The sequence below is a fragment of the Hemitrygon akajei genome, chromosome 20 (genome assembly GCF_048418815.1).
Source record: "Hemitrygon akajei chromosome 20, sHemAka1.3, whole genome shotgun sequence".
NCBI lineage: Eukaryota > Metazoa > Chordata > Chondrichthyes > Myliobatiformes > Dasyatidae > Hemitrygon > Hemitrygon akajei.
In genome coordinates, this window is record NC_133143.1 from 38,601,750 (window position 1) to 38,625,653 (window position 23,904).

At 38.8% G+C, this 23,904-nt stretch overlaps 1 protein-coding gene across 14 annotated transcripts in view; it reads left to right on the plus strand.

Moving 5' to 3' along the window:
- fhod3b (formin homology 2 domain containing 3b) overlaps positions 1-23,904 on the plus strand; it is a 524,056-nt gene that overhangs the window by 245,433 nt on the left and 254,719 nt on the right. For all 14 annotated transcript variants that reach the window (XM_073024178.1, XM_073024182.1, XM_073024179.1 and 11 more), the window contains 2 exons: positions 3,536-3,603; positions 20,906-21,011. In XM_073024178.1, coding sequence (XP_072880279.1) covers positions 3,536-3,603; positions 20,906-21,011 — 174 coding nt within the window. The remainder of the gene's footprint in view (positions 1-3,535; positions 3,604-20,905; positions 21,012-23,904) is intronic.

The following is a 23,904-nucleotide window of genomic DNA, read 5'->3' on the forward strand; positions in this document are numbered from 1 at the left end:
TTATGGATGAATGGTGAGCAGTTTAAGGGGAACATGAGGGGGAATTCCTTCACTCAGTGTGGTAAGTGTGTGGAGCGAGCTCCAGTGGAAGTGGTGAATTCGGGTTTGATTTCAAGATTTAAGAGAAATTTGGATAGGTACTTGGATGTGAAGTCTATGGTCTGGGTAGGTCAATGACAGATTAATAATTTGGCATGGACTAGATGTGCCAAAGGGCTTTTTCCCTGTGTTGTAATGTTCTATAACTTTATGGCACTTTTTAAATGTGCTGAGCTCAAATTTCATATATTTTAAATTATGCACCTACTGAATTTCAACCCTCGTGTGCTTCCTCCTATCCCCAGCCTAGACGTATGTAAGTTAAAATTCACTTCAAGGTGTGTGAATAAAAAAGAGACAGACAGGGATGTGATTACTCTGGCTGTGAGGTGTTCAGTGTCATGAGGTGCGCTATGGAAGTTACAGATAGGTTAAGGTCAGTTTACAGTACTTCATAATCCTGCTTTCAAAAAGATGTAAACTGTAACCGTTTCCAAAATCTGCATATATTTCCAAGACCATTACAGTGAAATGAATGGATTGTGTTAATTCAGTACCCCATGAAAGGACATTGCATTGGGACAGATTTGATATTTCTAATTCTAGATGTCTGCTATTTTTAGTGGATAATACAGTGAATTCAAAGTTCTTCATGTAATTGTAGAGCAATGCTACATTTACAATCCTGGTTATAAACAGATCTTGAGGTCTGTGGTTCTAAATGTTTCCCAGAATGTCACATTTTTGTAAATTTTGAAGTTTCTTCTTTTGATTGTTGAAAACCTAAGATTAAGACCTCACTTTCCTGACCATTCAACGTTTATGTAGACTATGTCGATTGAAATCTATTGTCAGCATCATTGTAGACTCTCACTGTTAAAGCTTTTCATTGTTGGTGTCACTGCTGAATACTTGCATGCATTAAAACAGGCTGGTTACACTTCAAAAATAGATAATTTGTTTAAAGTCTTTAAAAGTTCCACAAGAAATGCTGGTGTTGCTTGTATATTAACGCATACACTAGGCATTTTTTATGAAGGTGCTGAAGTTGCATCTGATTTAGAGCAACTAAGTGCTCCTCAAATATGATTCTTTGGAACGGTCTTGTTTCTGTTTACTTTCTGTGATCTGTGTATTCATCATTCCTAATTATCCTTTAAGATGATGTTTGCTTATTCTGCCATATTTCTTTTAATTCTTTATGAGAAGAGTGCATTGCAAACTTCAGTACACTGTGGGTTTGTAATTCATGCCAGATTCATTGCAACCTGTCATTTTAGTTGGCCCTGATTTTACTGCCTCTCAGGGTTCAGTGGAGTTCAGTGGAGTAGCGTGCAAAAGAATTACCAGAAGATCGTAATGCCACGATGAGGCCACGCTCAGGTTGGAGGAGCAACACCTTGTATTCTGTCCGGGTAGCCTCCAACCTGATGACATGAACATTGATTTCTCAAACTTCCAGTAATGCCTGCCCCCCCCCCCCTCACTGTTCCCTATTCCCATTTCCCTCCCTCAACTTATCCCCTTACCTGCCCATCACTTCCCTCTGGTGCTCCTCCCCCTTCCCTTTCTTTCATGGCCTTCTGTCCTCTTTATCAGATTCCCCCTTTTCCAGCCCTTTATCTCTTTCACCAATGGCCTTTCTGACTCTTTGCCTCACCCTCTCCCAGTTTCTCCTATCACCTACTACCTTGTACTTCTTCCTCCTTCCCACATTCTTGCTCTGACTTCTCATCTCTTTTTTCCAGTCCTGTTGAAGGGTCTTGTCCGGAAACGTCAATTGTTTACTCTTTTCCATTGATCGTTACCTATTTTGTTTGTATGGAAAGGTCTCAATAAGCTGGAATGTTTTTAGAGAGTCAGACATCAAGTTCTGTGGTCCCCCTTGTGCATGTGCAGCTTGTAGTTTCTCAGTGCTATAATGGGCTGTAGATGACTGGTTGCTAGCTGTAGTATGATCTTTTGGTAAAATCCAGTCATAACTTTTCTGCTTGAAAGGAGGTCCGTCTTTGGTGGTCCAGTGGCAGAATATACATTCATCATTATGTCATAGATCAGCTGATATTTTTTAATTTTGGAGGGTTTGGGGCTTGTGACAGTTTCCCTCCGGTGTAAATATAAGTATCTGTTCACATTTTTTTCAGCTTAACAGTGAAACTAACTCTAGAAAAGATTTTCAACAATGAGGTCATCTGCCTCATCTTATGAAGTAAATAATGGGGTGCCAGACAGGACTGGGTTCAATTGAAAGTTACAACTGCTTGCTTCAATTAGCATCAGTGGCTTTTATGACTTGGAGTCTCGCGACGCTAATACGATTACTACAAGATTGCAAATACCTTTAGGCAGTGCATTTAATGTTACAGAATCTAAGGTAACTTGAGACGAGGTTTTTACAGTGAGTACATCACATTAACTGCCTGAAATCAGATTTAATTCAACAGTAAATTACATAATTTTACATGGAGGCTAAAACAAGTGATTTAGGATCCTTTATTTAAAGAAAATATGACCAACTCATTTTCACTGAGGGGTAACAAAAGTCTGTCAGACTAAATTGGGGGATTCTTTCCCAAATTATCTCTAAATAGAAGCAGTTGATTTTGTGGAGACATATTATGACATTAATGGAGGAAATCGCATTTCTTTTTGGAAATTTGGCTTTCTTCCCTTGAACAGAACTATGTTTGGAAAGAATTGCTATGTGGTTAGTTATTTGAAGCATTTCCATTTATTTAGTTAAAAATGAAAACAGATCCTGTTGCAAACTCAGCTAATCAGTTAGCCTCTAAGGAGAGAGGGTGCTAACCTTTCAGGTCAGTGATCTTTCACTAAAAGTGGGATGTTTCTCTCTCTGCAAAGGCTGTCTCACCCACTGACAAATTCCACCATTTTCAAATTTCTAGCATCTTCAGTATTTAACTTTTGCCACAGCAACTTCATAATATGAAGTGGCCGAGGCCTTGTAAAAAGGCATAGAGTGACTCCTGTTGTGCGTAGGTGCATCTTAGCTTGTGTTCTCTTGGATTTTTATGTGCATTTTCCAATTAAACATTTAAGGCTTTCAACGTCAGATGAAGTATTTTTGGCTTCTCTTTGTTGAGGCTAATTATAGTATTGTGTTTATGGACTAAGATCAGTGGAAGGAAAAAATGCCTCACATGTGTGATAGATTTATAAAACAAATGACAGCTGACAAATTCCAAAGATAAGGGATATTAGCTTTCAGTTAGTATGTAGCCATCTAGCCAGGCACAGACTAAGACAAATATTTTTGTGTAAGAGGACGGCAGTATTCTGTGCCAAGCTTTGTGTTGATGCCTCAGTGAGGTATGCAGTCTTTGAGGACCATGCATCTGGGAAAATGTCCATCAGTTAAACTCAACTGTTCTGCCCTTCGGTTTGTCACCGCAACTCACTTTCTTAGCCTATGTTATTAATCTTCTTGTTTACTTTCCAGTAATAAAAGAAATTGCTTCTCTTTCCTGTTTTGCAGAAAAACTCTACAATTCGTGTGGCCGGGAACTCAGAAGAGCCCTTTTTTCTCTCAAGCAGATATTCCAGGTTAGTGCTGATTGACACCTCACTAAGACGCATATAGTACAGTTTTATACTAATTGATGTCGTGCTCAAAGGCAGAGTGGACGGGCTAGTTCTGACAAATCCCGCCGAGGCAGATAATCCAGTTTGGTACTGATCAGTAACTCGGAGCTGACGTTGATGTGCAGTCATGTCTTGTAATGCCTGAGAAGTTCAGAAATGTTGTCAATTTGATGATGACATTTAGTGTTTTATGTGAACTATTACAGGCAGCTCAAAAGAGCATGGGGGTGAATAAACAACTGCAGGCCAAATAAGGAGAACTGCCTTCATAGGTGGGTTTTTCCCTCAAGAATGAACTAACTTGGTATCTTGGCCACTGTTCTGTGGAATATGGAATCATACGGTTCACTATAATGTAAAATTATCATGTTTTGATGATGAATGCATATATTCAGACATGTAAGCAATGGATTAAAGCCACAAATGAACAAATCCAACCCCTGGCATCTATGAGATGGTTATCATCTGACCAGAAGACCACAAGTATGTTGTGCGCTAAAAGACACGTGTCAAAAGAATACCAACTAATACATCATTATGTCTTGCCTCTTGCTTTATATCGGAATAACACCTGATGTGACGAAATCAATGTTGGAGGTCTCAAGGGGTCCCCACTGGACCTTAAAAAGACAGTTTTTAGTGGCTAAGAAGCCACCAAACATTGAGAGCTATAATTGCTTACAGCTTCTAGAATCCTCCACTGTTGGCACCTGTGAACAGGTTTTTTCCTTATTTTTTTACCAAAATAAAAATATCAGAATTCATCTGATTAAAATGACCGAGATGCAAGAGCTAATGAGCATCTACTTAAATATCCCATGGATGAAAAGATCTATGCCTCAATGGATAAGAAACTTGAATGCTGAGTTCCAGTGGTAAAATCTTGACCAAAAAACAGATAGGTGAAAAAAAAATGCAGATACAGACATGTGCTCACATTCACAGATTTTTCGTATCACCCAAACCATGTGTGGACATCACCAGGATCCTAGAATGGCAGTAAACCTCTCAAGGATAAAAAGGACTGGCAGAGGCCCCTGTAAGGAGCATTTTAAAGAGCTCATCAATTGTGACTGCTTCCTTCCTGTGAGCACACTTGAGCCTATCCCATGGCAAGCAGTTGCATTCAGCCTTAACATTTCCTTGGATTAATAAAGATAAAAAGTTCACCAGCCAACTGAAAAATATGAAGGGCTCAGAGGCAGATTGTTTCCCTACTATAAATTTAGAAACTTAGTGGAGGGGAATTTCAGAAATTTGTCTCCTGCACGGGACAAAAGGAAAGAGGACAATATGCCAGGCGACTTTAAAAATGCTATATTTTTAAAATAATTTTCTAGGATTCAAGTTAAGAGATCGTAATGTAAGAAATACAGAAGGATCTCCCTGCTGCCTGCAATAGGAAAGTCATCACATTGGTTGTCCTCAACTGCTTCCTCCCAGTGTCTGAAGGACTCTTTCCCCAAATCATGACATGATCCCATCCATCCCGAGGCACAATGATTATGACGTTCATGTTGGTCACTGTATAAAGTTGTTGACTCAATTGAGAGGAACTCTGGACCGCCCACCCTCTATTTAGCTGCTTCCAAAAGTTCAAATCGTTTTACTCTAATGTGACGGTACACAACTCATATTCTTGAGGAACAGATTTAGTACAGACCCGTTCTCAGTGCAGAGTTATGTCAAGCAAGCTGCATTATCATCCTAATATTTTCCTCAGTCATTCTTACCATAGTCACACACCTCCCTTTCAACAAGTTTTCTGCTGGAGTGGAGCTAATTTAAATCGGAAACATTTAAACTTGCATAACCCGTTGCTAGTGTGGAGATCACCTGAATGTTAGCCATTGAGATCATGATTGTGCAAGTTTAGAAACTTGTGGGTTCATCTATTGAAGTGTTAAAGAAAATGGTCCTGGAAAAAAAAGTTTATTCTCTGAGAATGAACTTCCGTAACAAAATCCTGAAATGCATGTTTGTTTTCCTCTCCCTCGTGTCATTGAAAGCAGATATCATTGTTGAAATTCATAACTTCATTCAGTATGTCAGCTCAGCCCTTGGTTGTTTGAGGAAAAATATTTTAATGTCATTACCTCAAATGCAGCATAAAACTCATGGTCTGTATGCTGCAAGAAGAGATTGTCTAGTGGGCAGAAAAATGAATTTATGTCCCCAAAGCCAGCTGAATAAAATGTAATGTCCCTGCCAGTTCATGGGAAATCCTAGCCACCAACTGTTCAAAATGGAAATGGGGATTTTGGAATGGCATTGAGAACCTCTAGTTTCTTTACCAGAACAAATGGGGGAAGAGAACAGTATGTCCCAAACAGCTAGTCTGCTTTCCTCATTGCAGTCCCCTGACCTCACCTGCAAGTCCTGCAATGGTCTCACCAGTCTCATCTGTCCACACTACACTGGAGAAGAAGCGGACTGACTAAGAAAGGAAAGTAATCTAGGTTAGTCATCAACAACACACACAAAATGCTGGTGGAACACAGCAGGCCAGGCTGCATCTATAGGGAGAAGCGCTGTCGACGTTTCGGGCCGAGACCCTTCGTCAGGACTAAACTACTTTCAAATCTCTTACTATCTTTCCTTTTGGTTAGTCCTGACAAAGGGTCTCGGCCCGAAACGTCGACAGCGCTTCCCTCTATAGATGCTGCCTGGCCTGCTGTGTTCCACCAGCATTTTGTGTGTGTTGTTGTTTGAATTTCCAGCATCTGCAGATTTCCTTGTGTTTGCCCCTTAGGTTAGTCATCATTTGTGTTTTGCAATAGTGTGTTGTGTATCTGAGATATCCTGTCCTTACTGACCTGTTTAGGATGAGCTGATCTCAATCTGGGCAGTAATCTGACTCTATTGTAATCTCTAGATTAACGAAAGCTAAAAAGTCAAGTTTACTGTTCCTTATTGACATGAGATTCTGCATGTGCTAGAAATTTACTGCAGCACACACAAACTGCTGGAGTAACTCAGCAGGTCAGGCAGCATCTATGGAGGGAAATAACAGTTGGTATTTCAGGCTGAGAGCCTTCATCTGGACTGGAAAGAATGGGAGGTGATCCAGTGCAAGAAGCTGGTGGGGGGAGGAGGACTACAAGCTGGCAGGTAAAGGGTGAGATCAGGTGAGGGGAAGTTGGGCGGATAGGGGAGGGGAGATGATATGAGAAGTTGGTAGGTGACAGATGAAAGAAGTAAAGATCAGAAGAAGGTATCGGAGAGGAGAGGACAGTGGACCGTGGAATAAATGGAGATAAATAGGGACTGGAGGGAGATTGAGGGTTGTTAAGGAATAGAGAAGGTGTGAGAGGGCCACCAGTATGGGGGAATACATAGAGGGAGAGGGGAGTTGTTACGAGAAGCTGGAGAAGTCGATGTGCAGGCCCTTCAGGTTGGAGATTACCCACACAGACCAGGCATGTGGGAAATCGAATTGAAATGAGTGGCCACTCAGAGATCCTGGCTGTTGCAGCAGACAACGCAAAGATGCTTGACGATGCCGTCACTCAGTCTGCATTGGGTCTTACTAATGTCGAGGAGGCCAAACTCAGAGCGTCTAATACAGTAAATGATTCTCAGATAGTGTCACCTCTCCTGGAAGAACCATTTAAAGCCTTGAAAGCTGGTGAGGGTGGAGATGTAGGGTCTGGTGTACTTGTCACAGTGATGGGGATGAAATGCCAAGAGGGAGACTTGTGGGGAGAGAAGTGGATAAGGGAAGCATGAAGAGTGATCTGTGGGAAGTTGGTGGAGTAGTGGTCACGAGGGGAAGATGTGCCTGGTTATAGTATCCTGTAGATGATGGTGGAAGTTGTGCTGAATGATGTGCTGGATATTGAGTCTCATGAGGTGGCAGGTGAGGACAAGGGGAGGTAGGAGGGCATGTGGGAATGGGTCAGTGTGAAGATGCAGGCGAGGGTAGCATTGATAATCGTGAAGAGGAAACCATTTTTTTCTGAATAAAGAGACCATCTCAGATGTCCTTGAATGAAAAGCCTCATTCTGATAACAGATTCAGCAGAGGTAGAAGAAGTGAGAGAAGGAATAGCATTTTTGCAAGTGACAGGGTGGGAAGAGATATAGTCAAGACAACTGTCAGTGGGTTTGTGAAATATATCCATAGATAATTTGCTTTTGGAGATGGAGTCAGATCAAGAAAGAGGTATCTGAGATGGACCAAGTAAATTTGAGGGCTGGCTGAAAATTGGGTGCAGAATCGACGAAATTGATGAGCTCAACATTGGTGAAGGAAACAGCATCAATGCAGTTGTCGATGTAGCAGCGAAAGAGTTAGGTAGCATTACCGGAGAGGCTTGAAACAGAGACTGTTCCAAACAGCCGATTGAAAGGTAGGTACAGCTGGGGCCCATGCAAGCGACCATGACCATAAATCTGGTTTGCAGAAAGTCAGAGAAGCCACTCAAAAATGTGCACAAACTTATGGTGGATGAGAGTAGGTTTGGGTTAAATTGAAAAACAAAGGACTTAGCAGGTTAGACAGCAACTGAGGAGAGACAATAATGTCTCAGATTGATGACTTTTCATCACTGCTGCTATAATTAAGTCATCAGCCTGAAATGTTTACTTTTACTACCATAGAACCCCGAGTATTTCCAGCATTTGTGACCTTCAGTCTAAGTTGTGCTGTTTTCTGTGTTGAATATTGTATTGCTGCTCAATATTTATGGTTTCAGGTGGCTCCTTAGAAGAAACACTGAAAAATTATTGGTGACTAGTTCTGTTCCCCAGAGAAGATTGGTACTTTCAGAACAGGAGGGAATTTATTTGGAGGAAGACCTACATTGCACCTGCAATGTAGATAAGATATCAAAATGTGACTAACAGAAAAATTTGTTTCTAATTTATTTCTGGGACCAGTAATGACAGCCGCATGGCTGTGAAAGAAAAGTTGGTTCTTAAAATGAAGGTAGTTAATATCCAGGAAGTATCAGTGTCATGTAATTAGTGGTTGAGTGAGACTTGTGATTAACTAGTAAAGGAGCCTGTACAGACAAATGAGAGATGATCTTGAAAGAAAAGCTATTATACTAGAGGATCAGTGTTTGATTTCTGCTCCAAACCAGGGGAGTTTACCTGCTAATTTAGAATGTGTTGACTTTTCCCCAGTAAATACTGTATTTAATGGATGCTGGCAATCGTGTGGTATGCTATGCAGTGAGATACTTTTCAAAGCCTTTTTTATGAGTTTTATTATCAGGAAGGGAGTTCGTGATCTATGATGTACAGCTTGGCATCTCTCACAGACATAAGATTATGATACTTAGAGATTAGAAAGTCCAGTCAGCCTATCACACTTTATTCTCTTCTTTCTTACCCCATCAACTATAGTAATTGGAATATAATGCTATGTTTGTTGAAGAACCTCATCTGCAATAGGCCATTTATGGCCTATTTTATCATTCAGTATGGCTTTTACTTTCCCTCAGCATTGCACTTTGTGGTGTACTCACACCTTGATTCCCTTAATTTAAAAAAAATGTTAATTGCTAGCATCAGTTCATTTGTTTTTGCATTACAGAATTGTTAAAGTATCTTGAATAACCTTTTACTGCCTGTGCTGCAAACCTGCTGACACGTATTTGTGTCAGTGGAATATTCCTGGCATAAATATTTAATAGTGTCTTCATTCAGGTATTGCCTATAGGAGCTTTAAATTATACAAATTTTCCTTGGCCCTTTGAATGGGCTTCACTCACTTAATAGTGATAAATTATTTGAGCAGCTATCCTCTATTCTTATTCATGTAATTTCCTAGTGTATTTTTCCTTTGCATCCAACAATAACAAAAGAAACCAAGATGAAGATTACAGGAACCTGAATTTTCTTTGTAGAATTTAAATTATAATGCAGGTTTTCAGATAATGAAGGCAATTGTAGTTGTAAGTAGTACAATGAACTGTTAACCCAGCAGAGCTCAGAATAAAGAACAAGCAGGAATTATTGCCTGATATCTCAAAATTCTGGCATTCAGCTGCTGTTGAGTTATTTATATGGAAGGGATACTTTCTGTAATATCTTATTTGATGACAGTTTGTTACATTAAAGCTGTTCCAAGTCTGGTTTTCAAAATGAGTCATGTTCTAGGTTGAATGCCCTCAGACTAATTCTACTTGTCTTACCCATTTAGACGTAATGAGTAGTCGGGCACAACTCCTTGTATACATCCCATCAATTTTGCACAGACCCACATACTGCAGAGTGCTTTGTTAGTCTGTAAAAGCTGTTCCATTTTCAAATTCAGTAGTCCCCACAGCCACCTTGTCACTCATTTCCTCATTTCTCTGTGATTATCATAATGACGGTGGACATGAAACTGAGATAAAAGTCTTTGTTGGTGTTCCCAGAAACAGCAGAAGGAAGAAGGATCTTGGATTGGGTTGCAGGTCTAGTGCAAAGATAATAAGAATAATGTTCTTAAGCTGGACTAGGACCTGGAACAAAGAATGTGCAGGAGACCGGTTATGCACTTGGACTAAATATGATGCCTTTTGTAGGAGGATATGTGGAGAGTTTTGACAATATTAAATGAATATTTCTTTATTTGAAGAACAATATTAATAAAAGTTGAATTTGAAGTAGAAGAAAAATCAAGTTAAAGAGGCCCAAAAGAGGAAAGAGAAAAATATTGCTGCAATCGAATGAAACATAATATTTGGAAAAGAAATGATGGTCAGGATTGATTTTGTTTGTAAATCAGTCTCTGAAGAATAGAGAAGACAAGGCATTGATTGTCAATGAAAGGATACTATCCAGCATATGTGATGGTGACATGACCTGAGACAGGACTAGAAAATTAATATTTTGGTTTATGTATTTTAAGTAGTGATATGAAATGAAAAAAAAGCTTATAGTTTGGAGGGAATATGGATAGTAGTGCATGTGGAGTCCATGTTTGAGAGAAGTGATGTTAGGTTAAAACAGCAATTTCTGTCAAACAATGGAGTGCAAAGATGGCCTGATGAGGTTACTGCTAGAGACAATTAATGTCCCCGAGGGAAGGGATTGATGCATTTGTGACAGTCACAGGTCTAGAGTGGATTTACAGCTGTAACAAACAGGGCAAAGAAACATAAACAAATATTCCCAAGACTGACTGAGTAGAAGTAATTAATTGGCTCAAAGGAGATTTTGTTTGAAAGGATCAAGGCTGTTTGCTTCATCTCCATCAACAAGGAATGAAAGAACACTAGGTAGACAATGCATGCATATGGCATGAAGTCACTGTAGAAAATAGGATGATTGAGGTCTAAACATGAAAAAAAAGTATGGGAGTGCATTATTTTAATCATATTTCACATTTGCAATGGATGTGAAAGTACAGGCCTGATTTTATGAAGGATAAATTTAGCTTTGGCAGGATGACTTGATGTAGCTTGCATTTTGATATGGAATAGACGTAAATTTTAAAGTTAAGAATCATATCATTGGATCTTTTGACAATGTAGGATTGAGGTGCTCTAGTAAACTTGAAGGCAACTGAAAATGGGATGGGAGTGGAGGCGGGGAGGGAGAGTTCTTCTGGCCGGAGCTTTTCCAGAACAAAGGCAGCTGGTTTGCGGATGTTGGAGAACAATCATTTCATGATGGGACAGCTGCTTCATCAATGGATGGTGGATGGTCACTGAAGATTGCACAATATTTGAAACTTCTTGGAAATCGAATCTCATAAATTGATGAAATTGAATCTACAGAAGAACAGTTTGAAATATAAGTTCTAAGCTCAGAACATTTTGATCCATTCAAGTCCACAAAAGAATAATAGTGAACAGAAAGCCTGCAAATTTCCAATGTCCCAAAGTACATTTGTACATGTTGATCTCTAACAGGAAAAACTATTCCAGGTGTAATATATATATACCTCAGCCCAAGATTTTCATTCAAAGGTTTAAGGTGTGCTTGATAGACCTCAGTAGATTTTTTTTTAAGTTAAAAGTTTAAAGTAAATTTTGTTATTGAAGTACATACACTGTATGTCACCTTATACACCCATGAGATTTATTTTCTTGAGGGTATTCACAGTAAATACAAAGAAACCATAAATCAAATAAAAACATCATATAATGAAATGGACAACCAATATGAAAAATAAAATAATTTATCTAGAAAAATGAACAAACAAATATTGAGAACATAAGATGTATAGTCCTTGAAAGTGAATCTGTTAGCTGTGGGAACTTTTCAATGATGGGGTGAGTGAAGTTGTTCCATCTGGTTCAAGAGCCTCATGGTTGAGGGTTAATAACTGTTCCTGAACATGGTGATGCAAGTCAAGATACTTCTGTAGCTCCTTCCTGATGGCAGCACTGAGAAGCGAACTTGCCCTGGATGGTGGGGGTCCTTGATGATGGATGCTGCTTTCCTGCTGTAGCTTCTTAAAAAAAAAAGGGGGTTTATTAGCTTATCAAACTTTTTGTTTAAAACCAAAACAGTTAAGTTGCTTAAGGCAAGCCTTAACTGGATTAATCTGATGTTAAAATGAATGGTACCTATGTGTACATGAGTGTTTCTTCCATAATCAATAACATTACTGTTGATGTCAAAGACCAGCATTGAATAACATGCTTAGTGGCAGCCAAGCTTTACAACCTCCATGTTCCTGTATCCCAGTCCAACAATGCTTATTTAAAGGAAAAAAATTTAAAGGATGTGGGATTCACAGGCTGAGCCAGCATTTAGTTACCCTTCCCCAGATGCCCTTGGAAAAAGTGGTAATGAGCATACCCTTTCAAATGCTCTCATACTTTGGGTGTCAGTATACCCATTCTGCTGTTAAGGTAAAACTTCCCGGATTTTGATCCAGCAACAGTGGAGGATCAGCAATATATTCCTACATCAGGGTAGTGTGTGGCTTGGAGGGTAACTACCAAGTGGTGGTGTTCTGATGCTTTTGCTGTCCTTGCACTCTAGCTTAGGGGTTCTGTGGTGAACTAGATATACCTGTCTGACTGCTCCTGTGGCTCCTCCCAAGACCCTGCTGACTGCCCCTGTGGCTCCTCCCACAGACCCCTGTATAAAGGCGACTGTGGCCTGCTGCTCTCCCTCATTTTCCCAGGATGTAGTTGTCCTTCAGTCAATAAAAGCCGATATCTCACTTCCTAAGTCTCGGCGTGAGTTATTGATGGTGCATCAGGTTCCCAACCTGCCATCCACACAACTATTATTAATGATATCGGTCCAGTGTATTAATAAAAATGTTGGGAGTCTAGCTGGTAGAGGTGTGGTTTTGGAAGGTGTTGTCTAAGGAGACTTGGTGAGACTGCATGTGTAATGTACTGTATAATCTAGAGGTCAGACATCTTGAAATGTACCAGCATCGTAGTGCATAGCCAGCATCACACCGACTTTCATGCAGATGTTCCATACACTTGCAGAAAATTGAGGATATCATCAAGAGATGGTGTCTCCAGCACCTTTATTTATGACTCTTGCCATCTGAGATGTACCCTCTTCTTGGTACTACCATCACGGAAGAGGTAAAGGAGCCTGAAGACTTGGACTGAACATTTTAGAACCAGCTTCTTCCTTTCTCCATGAGATTATGGATGGTCCATGATCCTTTGAGCATTAGCTTGTTATTCCTCTATGCATTATTTTATTTAGTTTTGTAATTTTTAGTAAAGTTAATGTTTTGCATGTACTGCTGCTGCAAAACAACAAAATTCACAGCGTATCTAAATACTGTGTGATGCCATCTTCAGTCTAGTTATGTAATTACTATAATATCCAGAAAGGAAAACTGGCCTAATTTAACCACACACAATAACAGGATTTGAGTTATTTATTGTTCAGTCAAATTAACTGGTCAAGAGTTGGCTGGATTTACTTCATACAACTATGCATTGAGTTTGCAACTGTTGAACAATTCATTCCCCTTGAATTTTTTGTTTCAAGCCCGACCCACAGAATGGCATGTTATAAGTTCCCTGGAAGCGCAGGGCACCCTTGTCCAGACAAGTTGGGCCAAGAGCTGAATGAAAGATAAGCCAATGCTGTGATAAAGATAAAATGTATTTTCCTTTTGTTGGATGGAATTGAAATTAGTAACAGAGATTATCAATGATTTGTATGATGTAAACATGTTTCATGTGATGTTGCCAACAAATATTCTGAGAGTTTCTCACAAAGCTATGAAACAGGAGCAATATATTATTAGTAAAACTAAATCATTCAGGTCAGATTTGAGTAATATTAACATGCAATTTTTATGTAGCACCATTGCCAAACATACTTCAGAGGTGTTGGGAAAGCAAACACAGAGTTGAGAGGTTTTGGGATGAAGATGGACTGAGTTACATGAAGGATCTTCGAGGAAGATTCTGCAGAAATGCTGGAGGAACTCAGCAGTTCAGGGTGCATCCATGGAGGAGAATTAATAGTTAGCATTTCAGGCTGGGACCCTTTATCACAACTAGAATTCCTCACCCCGTCCTTTCCCTGCTGATCTAAGAATGTAAGTGGAGAAGAGCTGTGAATACAGTAGAAATTTATATGTTCATTGTTTTGGTGGTCGATGGAGGTGGAGGGGAATAATAATGTACATCTATTCATGACAATTTCACTGAAATACAAACATGGATTTTTGTAGCTTTTGGCAACTTGAAGTTTGCTACAGTATGTATATTGCTAGAGTGCAGCTTCACACAAGCAGGCAGACAGACAGCAGACAGACACAGTCATGCAGGCAGATGCAGACGGGCACAGACATGCAGACACAGACTAGACAGAACTTGGTATTAGGCATTTCATGGGCAACAGAATTTTGGATACTGGTAAATTTGCACTCATTGTATTTGAGGAAGGTCAGTTAGACAGGGATGTGGTGCAATAGTAAACTTGAGGACAAAGGCAAGGGTGAAATTTTCAGCGACACGTGAGGTAATAGAATAGGGAGAGTATGTTGGAATTGGGTAAGTAAATGGGTGATTGATGGCCAGTGCAGGCTTGATGGGCCAGTGGTACCATGTGTCGAATTGCAAATCATCTGTTACTCAAAATAAATTATTTATGTGTCATGATAGGTTCCCTCATTTTGCATTGAACTTTTCTGTGCTTTTGGTAATGAAATGGGTAGCATAGTGACACAGCAGTCATTGTTGCTGCTTCATTCACAGCTCCCAGAACCCAGACTCTGTTGTGGTTATTCTATCAGCTGCTTCATTTCCCTGTCACGTCCCAAAGAAATTCTGGTTGGATAATTGACCATTGTAAAGTACCCCTTGCCGCAAGTGGCAAAAGAAGCAAAGGGGAGTGGAAAGGCATATGAGTGACAATATATGTGTTTCTGAAGAAGGGGAATGGAATTAAAGGGATTCCTCTGCTCACACCGAGTATGGTCCTGATGAGCTTATTGGCCTTCTGCTTTGTTGTAATGAGCAAACATTAAATAATTGAAGTTAGCTTGCTGTGGTCTCAGTTCCATGTGGCAGATGGGCTTAAATAGCAGATGTTACTGCCCTCTGAAAACTTGTTTTGTAACTGCAGGAGACCAGGTCCAGTTTTTACCCTCAACTGCATTTAATCCTTTAAACCAAAGGTCTATGAGCCAGTCCTTATTGGAGGACCAGAGGTGGAAATGGTCAGCAACTTGATATTTCAGATGACCTGTCCTGGACCCGGAATGTAATTGTGAAGAAAGAACAACAGCATCTCTACTTTGGAGTCTCCAGAGATTTGGCGTGACATCAAAAGCTCTTGAGAAATGTCCATAGATGTGTGTATTGACTGACTGCATCACAGCTTGGTATGGAAACGCAGATGCCTTTGAATGGAAAATCTGACAAAAGGTGGTAAATTCAAGCCAGTACATCGTGGGTAAAGCCCTCCCAACCATTGAGCACATCTCCATGAAATGCTATCATAGGCAAGCAGCATCCATCGTCAGAGATCCCCACCACCCAGACCATGTACTTTTCTTGCTGCCACCATCAGGTAGAAGGTTCAAGTGCCGCAGGACTCATACCACCAGGCTTAAGAACAGGTACTACCCCTCATCTATCAGGCTGTTGAACAAAAGGGGATAATTACAATCACTTGCCCATCCATTGAGAAGTGCCCACAACCAATAATCTGATTTTAAGGACTCTTTATCTTGTTATTTCATGTTCTCATTACTTATTGCTATTAAATTGTACTTGCATTTGCTCAGTTTGGTTGTCTTCTGCATTCTACTTGATCTTTCATTGATTCATATTTACTATTCTGAGTATGCCTGCAGAAAAGTGAATTTCAGGGATGTATGTGGTGACATATATGTACTCTTGATAATTAATATATTTTGAACCTATTTGGATTATGTAGCCATGTCAAGAATATTATTGGGACCTGTAGCATCCATGAAAATATACTCCGTTCCACTTCATTCCATCAGTCGAGTGAGTGCTGGGATCCATCCATCCATCAAATCAGTATTTATTTATGGAATAAAACCTGGAAATGATTGGCAATGTTAATGGGCAAATGCTCAGAGCCTCTATTGCTAATAAGCCAATGTAAAACCATATTATTTTTCTCACCAGGGATTAATCAATAATTCTAGGCTTGGTTTAAAAAAGATCTTAAGGGAGTTTGATTAATCCAAACAAGTCCGGCAGATGTTTAAAAGCTTAAAATCAGATTTAAAGAGCTGATTTTTTTCAATGCTCAAAGGGACCAATACAGTCAAAGGTCAAAGGAGACAATAAACTATCTGCCTTTCCACAACTTGAGATGACACAGGTTTGGAGAAGTTTGATGTCATTACCTGTTTTAACTATCTGGCGACGGCATTTCCAGCTGGGTTTTTAAGTTATCCCCAAGTGAAAATTGACATTGACATCTATCAGTTTTATTTACCTGCAGTATTCTCCCCTTTATTATTCAAAAAGAATCCAACCACCAGCACAGGGACATTCAATAAGCATCAAATTGATTGTACTAATGACTTTTCTTAACCTATATAACTGTCTCTCTAAATAAGGTTCTAAATTCTTCTAAGTTTCAGATAAATTTTGCAAAAGTTTTTTTGAAATATTAAAGAAAAACTCAGTAAAGAAACTGAGAGGATGCAAAATTATTTTAATACACTTTTTCATGGAAACGGTTAACTTTAGTCAGTTTGTCTTTTGCACATTGGTTGTTTGCCACTCTTTGTTTATGTATGGCTTTTAATAAATTCTGATGAATTTGTTTCTTTTCCTATAAATGCTTGCAAGAAAATGAATTTTAATGTGGTACATGGTAATGTATGCTTTGATAGTAAATATGACTTTGAGATTTCAAAAGGTTGAATGGGATGATTCAGCTTAGGAATTGGGCAGCAGGATTTTGGACGTGTCTAACTTTTTTGTCAATTGGAAGGTGAGATGTTGAGCAGGAAAGCATAGGGATGATCAAGTCTGGGTAAAATTGCAGGTGAGCAGAATTTGGGTTGGGGGGATGGAAATAGCTTGCAGATTTTGGTGATGGAGTGGATGATTGGTGAAAGGGACACCTTTGGTTCAGGTGGGATGGTGAGGTTATGAGCAGTTTGGATCAATCTCAGCCATCAGTGGTTGGGGAATAAATTTTGTGATAGAAATCGAAGATAATTTTGTGCCTCTTAAAAATGTAGCTAGAGCACATTTATTTTTCTACTTATATTTATTTAGTTCTGGTAGTTGTACAAGCTGTGTCAGAATCAGTGACAGTGAGGTGTTTGAGGGAGTGAGCAATTCAAGCAGGTTTATTAATGCCGTTTTGTTCATAACTAATGACAGGCAATAACTGATGCCTTCGCCAGCAAAGACCAGCTTAAGATTTGATATTTGATGTTGAACTAAAATGTGTCCCTATTCCAGATGGAGAATAGCTTTTGGTGGTAGTGCAGTTTTCTTTTTGACTACCTGGAATCTTTGAAACTACAAGCAATTATTTTCATAGTTTAGGTGAGGCCAGTGCTACATAATTTTTTTTAACGTAACTACTGGGAGCAAATAAAATATGAGTGAATTCCTGGAGATCCCCAGAACAGAAAGATTAATGTTTCGGCATGTTGGGAGTTCTGTCAGTTTTTTCTCCCCCTAGATGCATCCAAAAAGAAATGAAAATCAGTGCATCTCACTTATTTGTCATGTGGTTTATGATACAGTGGTTGAGTAGATAGTTTATAATCCCTCGAAGATGTATTTCCTTCTGAAAGTTTATTCTAAACCAAATTGAAGAAGGCAGTAAACATGAGATTACAGTATGCATATGCTGGAAATCTAGACCAAAATACTAGAGGCACTCAGCAGGACAGGCATGAATTATGGAGGAAATTATGTAGTCAATGTTCAGGGCAGAAACTCTTCATCAGGACTCTTTCCTATTGAAGAAAGTTGTGTGCATTTGTCCATGAACATTGATGATGATAATTTTCCAGTGCAACTGCATTCTCCCTTAGTTAATCAATTCTTTGAATCGGAGAACTTGCATTTGAACTAAAATGTTAAATGGACTATAGTATTTAGGATTAAAGACAGAAATGGTATTTATTTATGTCAAGCTATTAATTACTTAACACAAAGATGTACAAGTATTATCAGGAAGGTGGTTCTTAGCTGGATCCCATTAACCTTTAAGGGATATTGCATAAGGACTCCTAAGTCCCTTTGCACCTCTGATTTTTAAATATTATGCCCATTTGGAAAATGGTCTATGCTTTTGTTCCTTCTTCCAAAGTGCACCATCATATGCTTCCCGACTCCGTATTCCATCTGCCTCTTTGCCAATTCTTCCTATCTGTCTGCCTTTCTACAGCCTCCCTGTTTCCTCAACACTACCTGCCCTCCTACTTATCTTCAAGTAAACAGCAAATTAATTTGGAAGTCTTATGACGTGTACACATTTTGTGATTTTGAAGGGCAATGCCTTGATCTGAGAGGGAAAAGAAGCATGCATTGAGTTTGTCTCTGGCCTGCTTGTCCAGCTGCCTCAAGGTACATGGCTGAGCCTACATCAGTTGCCCATCTATATGGTTTATCTAACATGAGCAATACAAGAGTCTTTTCTTTATTACTTTATTGTCCCCAAACTATTGATACTAGAGCGTACAATCATCACAGCGATATTTGATTCTGTGTCGTGCTCCTCGGAGTACAAATCAATAGTAAATATAATAAAAGTTTAAATTATAAATCATAAATTAAAATAAATAAAAAATAGAAAAGGGAAAGTAAGGTTAGGTAGTGCAAAAAAAAACGAGAGACAGGTCCGGATATTTGGAAGGTACGGCCCAGGTCCGGGTCAGGATCCATTTAGCAGTCTTACCACAGTTGGAAAGAAGCTGTTCCCAAATCCGGCTGAATCTTGCTAATGAAGTAAAAAAAAAAAATCCAAAAAAAATTAAAATTAGCTTCCTAAGTTGGTGCAATTTGTCATTGATATCTTACTATTTCTAATGTCCAGGAATGAATTAGATATTCATACACTTGTTAACATGAGCCTATGCGCAGTTTAAAACTGGGTCAATACTTTCCTAGAATATAATGTTATGATAATTTCAAAATCAAAATTACAAGGATGTATTTTGTAACAGTTTTATTGCTCAATTATTCAGGAATATTATGGCACAGGTGATCAAATGGAGTTTGAGCTGAGTTGTTAAGCAGAACTGAGTGTTACCACACTTGGAAAAACTCAAGTGAATAAAAGCTTATTAAGGTGTATCAGTTCAGTCTGAGAATAGGATTGAATGTTGAAAACCTGCATTGCTTACATTCTGGACCCTTTTGAGTTGGTTGCTAGTTGATATTTTAGTAATCCTTTGGCATAAAATTGCCACTCTAATCAATTCCGGGCAAGCTAAAAAAAAATTTTGCAGTGAGGTACGAGTTAAGAACATCCATATTTAGAGTGGTGTTTTTTTATTCTCCACCACCTGGAATGTGATGGATGGTTTATGTGATGTAAATGTAGTAAGTGTGTAATATTCCAGCTGATATTCCATGCCATAGTACTGAAAAGACCAGAAAGATATCTCCAAGAGAAGAAAATGCAGGGCATCAGATTAAAAAAGAAAGGAATAGGAAAGTTTCCCAAATATGAGAAGAATAATATGGAATGTGAATGGTTATTTCTAGAATTGGAATGCTATTTTCACCTGGCAGCAGGACACAATTGCCTTGGATGCTCCTTTAATGGGAAAGTGTTGGAATTGGAGTTAATTCATCATCAAGGAACCCCACCATGCTCTCTTCTCATTGCTGACACCAAGAGCCTTGGGTCCTGTATCAGCAGGATCAGGAGCAGTTACTACCCCTCAGCCATCAGGCTCTTGGATCAGAGTGGATAACGTCAGCCCCCCCCCCCAACACTGAACTGATTCCACAACCTATGGACTCACTTTCAAGAACGCTACTACTCGCATACCCAATATTTCTTATCCATTTAATAATTATAAGTTATTATTATTCCCTCTTTTTTGTATTTGCACAATTTATTGCCTTTTGTGCATGGGTTGTTTATCTGTCTTTGCTGTGTGCATTTTTTAAAATCATTGATTGTGTTTCTTTGTATTTACTGTGAATGCCTGCAAGAAAACACCTCGGGGTAGTATATAATGAAATGTATGTACTTTCATCAGAAGTTTACTTTGAAATTTAATCGGGAAATAATCAGCACTAATTACTACTCATTACAAATTCAATCATTTACACCTGAATTTAGGTACACATGCCTCTTATGCCCAAAATAGCTGTTTTCTTTTTAATCTCTAAATTTGATTCTTTGCTTTTGGTATTTTCTTGAAAGTGCATACATATTAGATTGGATGTAGACCAGTGAAATTTCACATTATAAGTTACTTGTTTCAGTGAGGTAGAAAACTTTTCCCCTAGTTGCTATGGCAAAATATATTTGATGCTTCTACAGTCCCATGTTTGGATGCTTAGAGTCAATATAGATGAGGGAAAAATTTTTCACACTGAGCTTCCTTGGGCTGACATTCTTGTACACAGATCTTCACCTTCTTCCCCCAACATAGACAGTGTGACAGAAAAAGTAATGAGTTCTTATCATCTAATTTAAAAGCTGAGTGAGTTTAAAATACGACTGAGAAACTATGTCTAAAACAAGTGTCTAAGGAATATATATTGTGGCAATATAGGGAGAAATTCTCTTTGGTTCTGCTAGAGAAAGTAGTTTCATTATTTAGCAGAAGGAAAAAAATACAATTATTTCTGATTGTGTTTACGCAAATAATATGTTTATCATTTTTAATCTTGTTGTTTCCTAATTCCATTAGGACGACAAAGATTTGGTTCATGAGTTTGTCGTTGCTGAGGGTCTGACATGTTTGATAAAAGTTGGAGCAGAAGCAGATCAGAACTACCAGAATTACATACTGAGAGGTAAGCATAGCAATGCAATGTATTCCCACTGTCTCTCTAAAGGAAATACACAGTTTATTTCTAAGTATATCCTATGTTGGAAATATTGCAGCTTCACTGAGTGGTAAGTTATCACTCTGGCCCGATAGTTTTGGCAAGAGACCTTTGTCATTGGGTTTCACACACCGTGAAAGAGCTATACTCGTGAGCTCTGCTACTGTAATCTCTCTTTACCTCTTAGAATGTCTTGCAGGAAAAACATTTCAGCATCTGCTGATATCATTTTAAATATTTTAACCACATCTTCATCTTTGTTTATAAGGGAAAAAATGTCAAATTTGGTAAAAAGGTTCCATAACATGATTTCAATATCAACCTTTGAAGCTATTGTAGTAGTTTGATCATCCACACTATAATATTGAGATCCAATTAATGGCACAGTTAGGAAATGTGAAGCAATCCCCTACATTAAGTTGCCTTCTACCTGTCTTATTATTAATTCCCAGGGGCTGTTGCCTCTTCCATTGAAGTTTCAACAGTACAAATAATAATCATTTGGTTCCACTGTGAGGTTTATAAAACAGAGTCATAACATACTCAGACACTGCAGGTGGTGTCAACTGAAGTTATCTTACATAGGTCTCATCTTTTTTGATCATTCCCCTCTTTGCTTTCTCTCTATCACACTATCTCGCATGCGCACACAAAATAGAAGTAATCAAGTAATGAGTTCTTGTTGACTTTGATTTTTAAAAAAATGACTGATTTTTAAACGCAGAAAAGATACCTTTCCAAATAAACAAGTTATTTAGTTCAAATGAAAATGTTGGAGATACACAGCAAGTTAGGCAGCATTTCTAGAAAGTGAAATATTAACATTTCAGATGAAAGAACCTTTATCATAGAGCCATAGGGCACTACAGCACAGAAACAGGCTTTCAGCCCTGGGAGAGAGCACATTAGTTTTAATTTGCATTAAAAACATATATCATTGGATTTATAACAATGTTTTGTTCAGCATTTCAGTACTCAGGATGGCAATGAGTTTGTCTGGAGAGGATATCTCTGGTTCTGATGTTACTGTGAACTGTGTGTGCTTGAACTACTTCTGAGCATCATCAGAAATACAACTGTGTAGCTATTTATACGCTCGAGATCGGTTCTTTTTTTTTTTGGACGGGATAATAGTTTGGGACTCCTCATGAAAGGTCTCGGACCGAAATGTTGATTGTTTATTTCCCTCCATAGGTGCTGAGTTCCTCCATTTTTTTGTTTCCCTTTGTTGTCTTGTATAGGTTTGAGCAGATCAGCAGAATAACATCTGCTTTCTGAGTTCTAGATTTTCTTGTATAAACATCTCCATGGAGTAGAAATTTTGGTCAACTCAGCATAAAAAAAAGCAAGCTTGTGTTTTAGTGAAATCTTCTCCTTAATTTAAGTTCCATCCATCTTTGGTGTCTTTTAGAAAATGAGCCAGGTTGTTTACAGCCCTGGCTTCATGTTGGGAGCTCAAATTTTGAGCACCAAGACAATCTTGTCTTCACTTTTGTGCGACATCATATGACACTCCTCCTGCTTCAGTGTATCTGATAAAGTAACCATTCTTGTGCCTTTGTTACCTTTAGGGTTGACATTCCACTCCTGCTGACATTCCTAGTTCTATTCCATTTAAGCTTGAAGTCATCCAAATGTGGTCAGCTTCTGTTCTAGCTATCATCATCCATTTCACATCTCAGTCTGATATTTCGTGGCTCCCTGTGCCTAAATTTTAAAATTACTAACTTACCACTATTCTCCCATTAATGGTGCAAGCTGTTCCTTGTTAGTTGATTCTTCCCTCCAAACAAATGCTTACAATTTGGAGACAAGTTTTGGAAGCATTCAGTACATTTTTATCCAACTGTTGAATGATCTCAGAGAAGCTTATAACTGTGTCATTGTTGCATACTTATATTTTCTTATCCACCTGTTACAGCTAAGAGATGCATGCAATCTTTCAATATTGTTAATGAAAGAATATTTAATATCACAATTCTCCCTGAGAATTCCAATCAACAAAAAGTTATTTTAAATAGATGTTTTAGTCACACCTTAATTGGAGTTGACATTTTATCTCAAATCATATGCCATCTACCCCACAGCATTCATCATTATGCCACCTAGGCATTCAATTAATTTGTAATTCTAGCTAGTTTTCATCATAGCAGAAATGTTCTAAGACTTCCTGCTGCTGTGAGGAGTTTGCACATTCTCCCTGTGACCGTGTGGGTTTCCTCGCACAGCCCAGAGACTATCGGTTGGTGGGTTAATTGGTCATTGGAAATTCGCTCATGATTTAGGTTAGGGTTAGAACAGGGGTTGCGGGGCAGTGAGTCCGCAAGGGCCTACTCTATGTTTTATCTCAATAAATTTTAAAAAACACTTCAAAGAAGTGTCCTTAAATTCCAGACATAGTGGAGAGATAGTAACTTTACAACTACGACTTCCTTGGAGATCAGCTGCTGTTTTATCAGAGTCTATTGATTTCACATCACTTAATATTCAGGTTTTATATTTCATGCACCTCTGATTATGTTTAGCTATGGTTTTATGGCATCAGCAACAGGAATGTCAGAAATGGCGAGGATGCTGTGTTTGCCAGAGTACTGCTTTGGATCAGACATCCTTATCAAACATCTGATTATACGATGGCATGTCGAACGTTAAACGTGCTGGTGCTGTGGAAAAGTGTGACAGCTTGCTGCTATGTGGGTTCTAGGTCATGGTTTATGTATCACTGATTACAGTTATGTAGGCCAGCATCTGGTATGATCGGGAAGAAAAAAAACCTAATCCGTTCATCTCGAAATGCCAAAAGAATTTATGTAAAGTTGCAGGTGAAATAGCAAGCAGTAATCAGTCTCCATGGCAACTT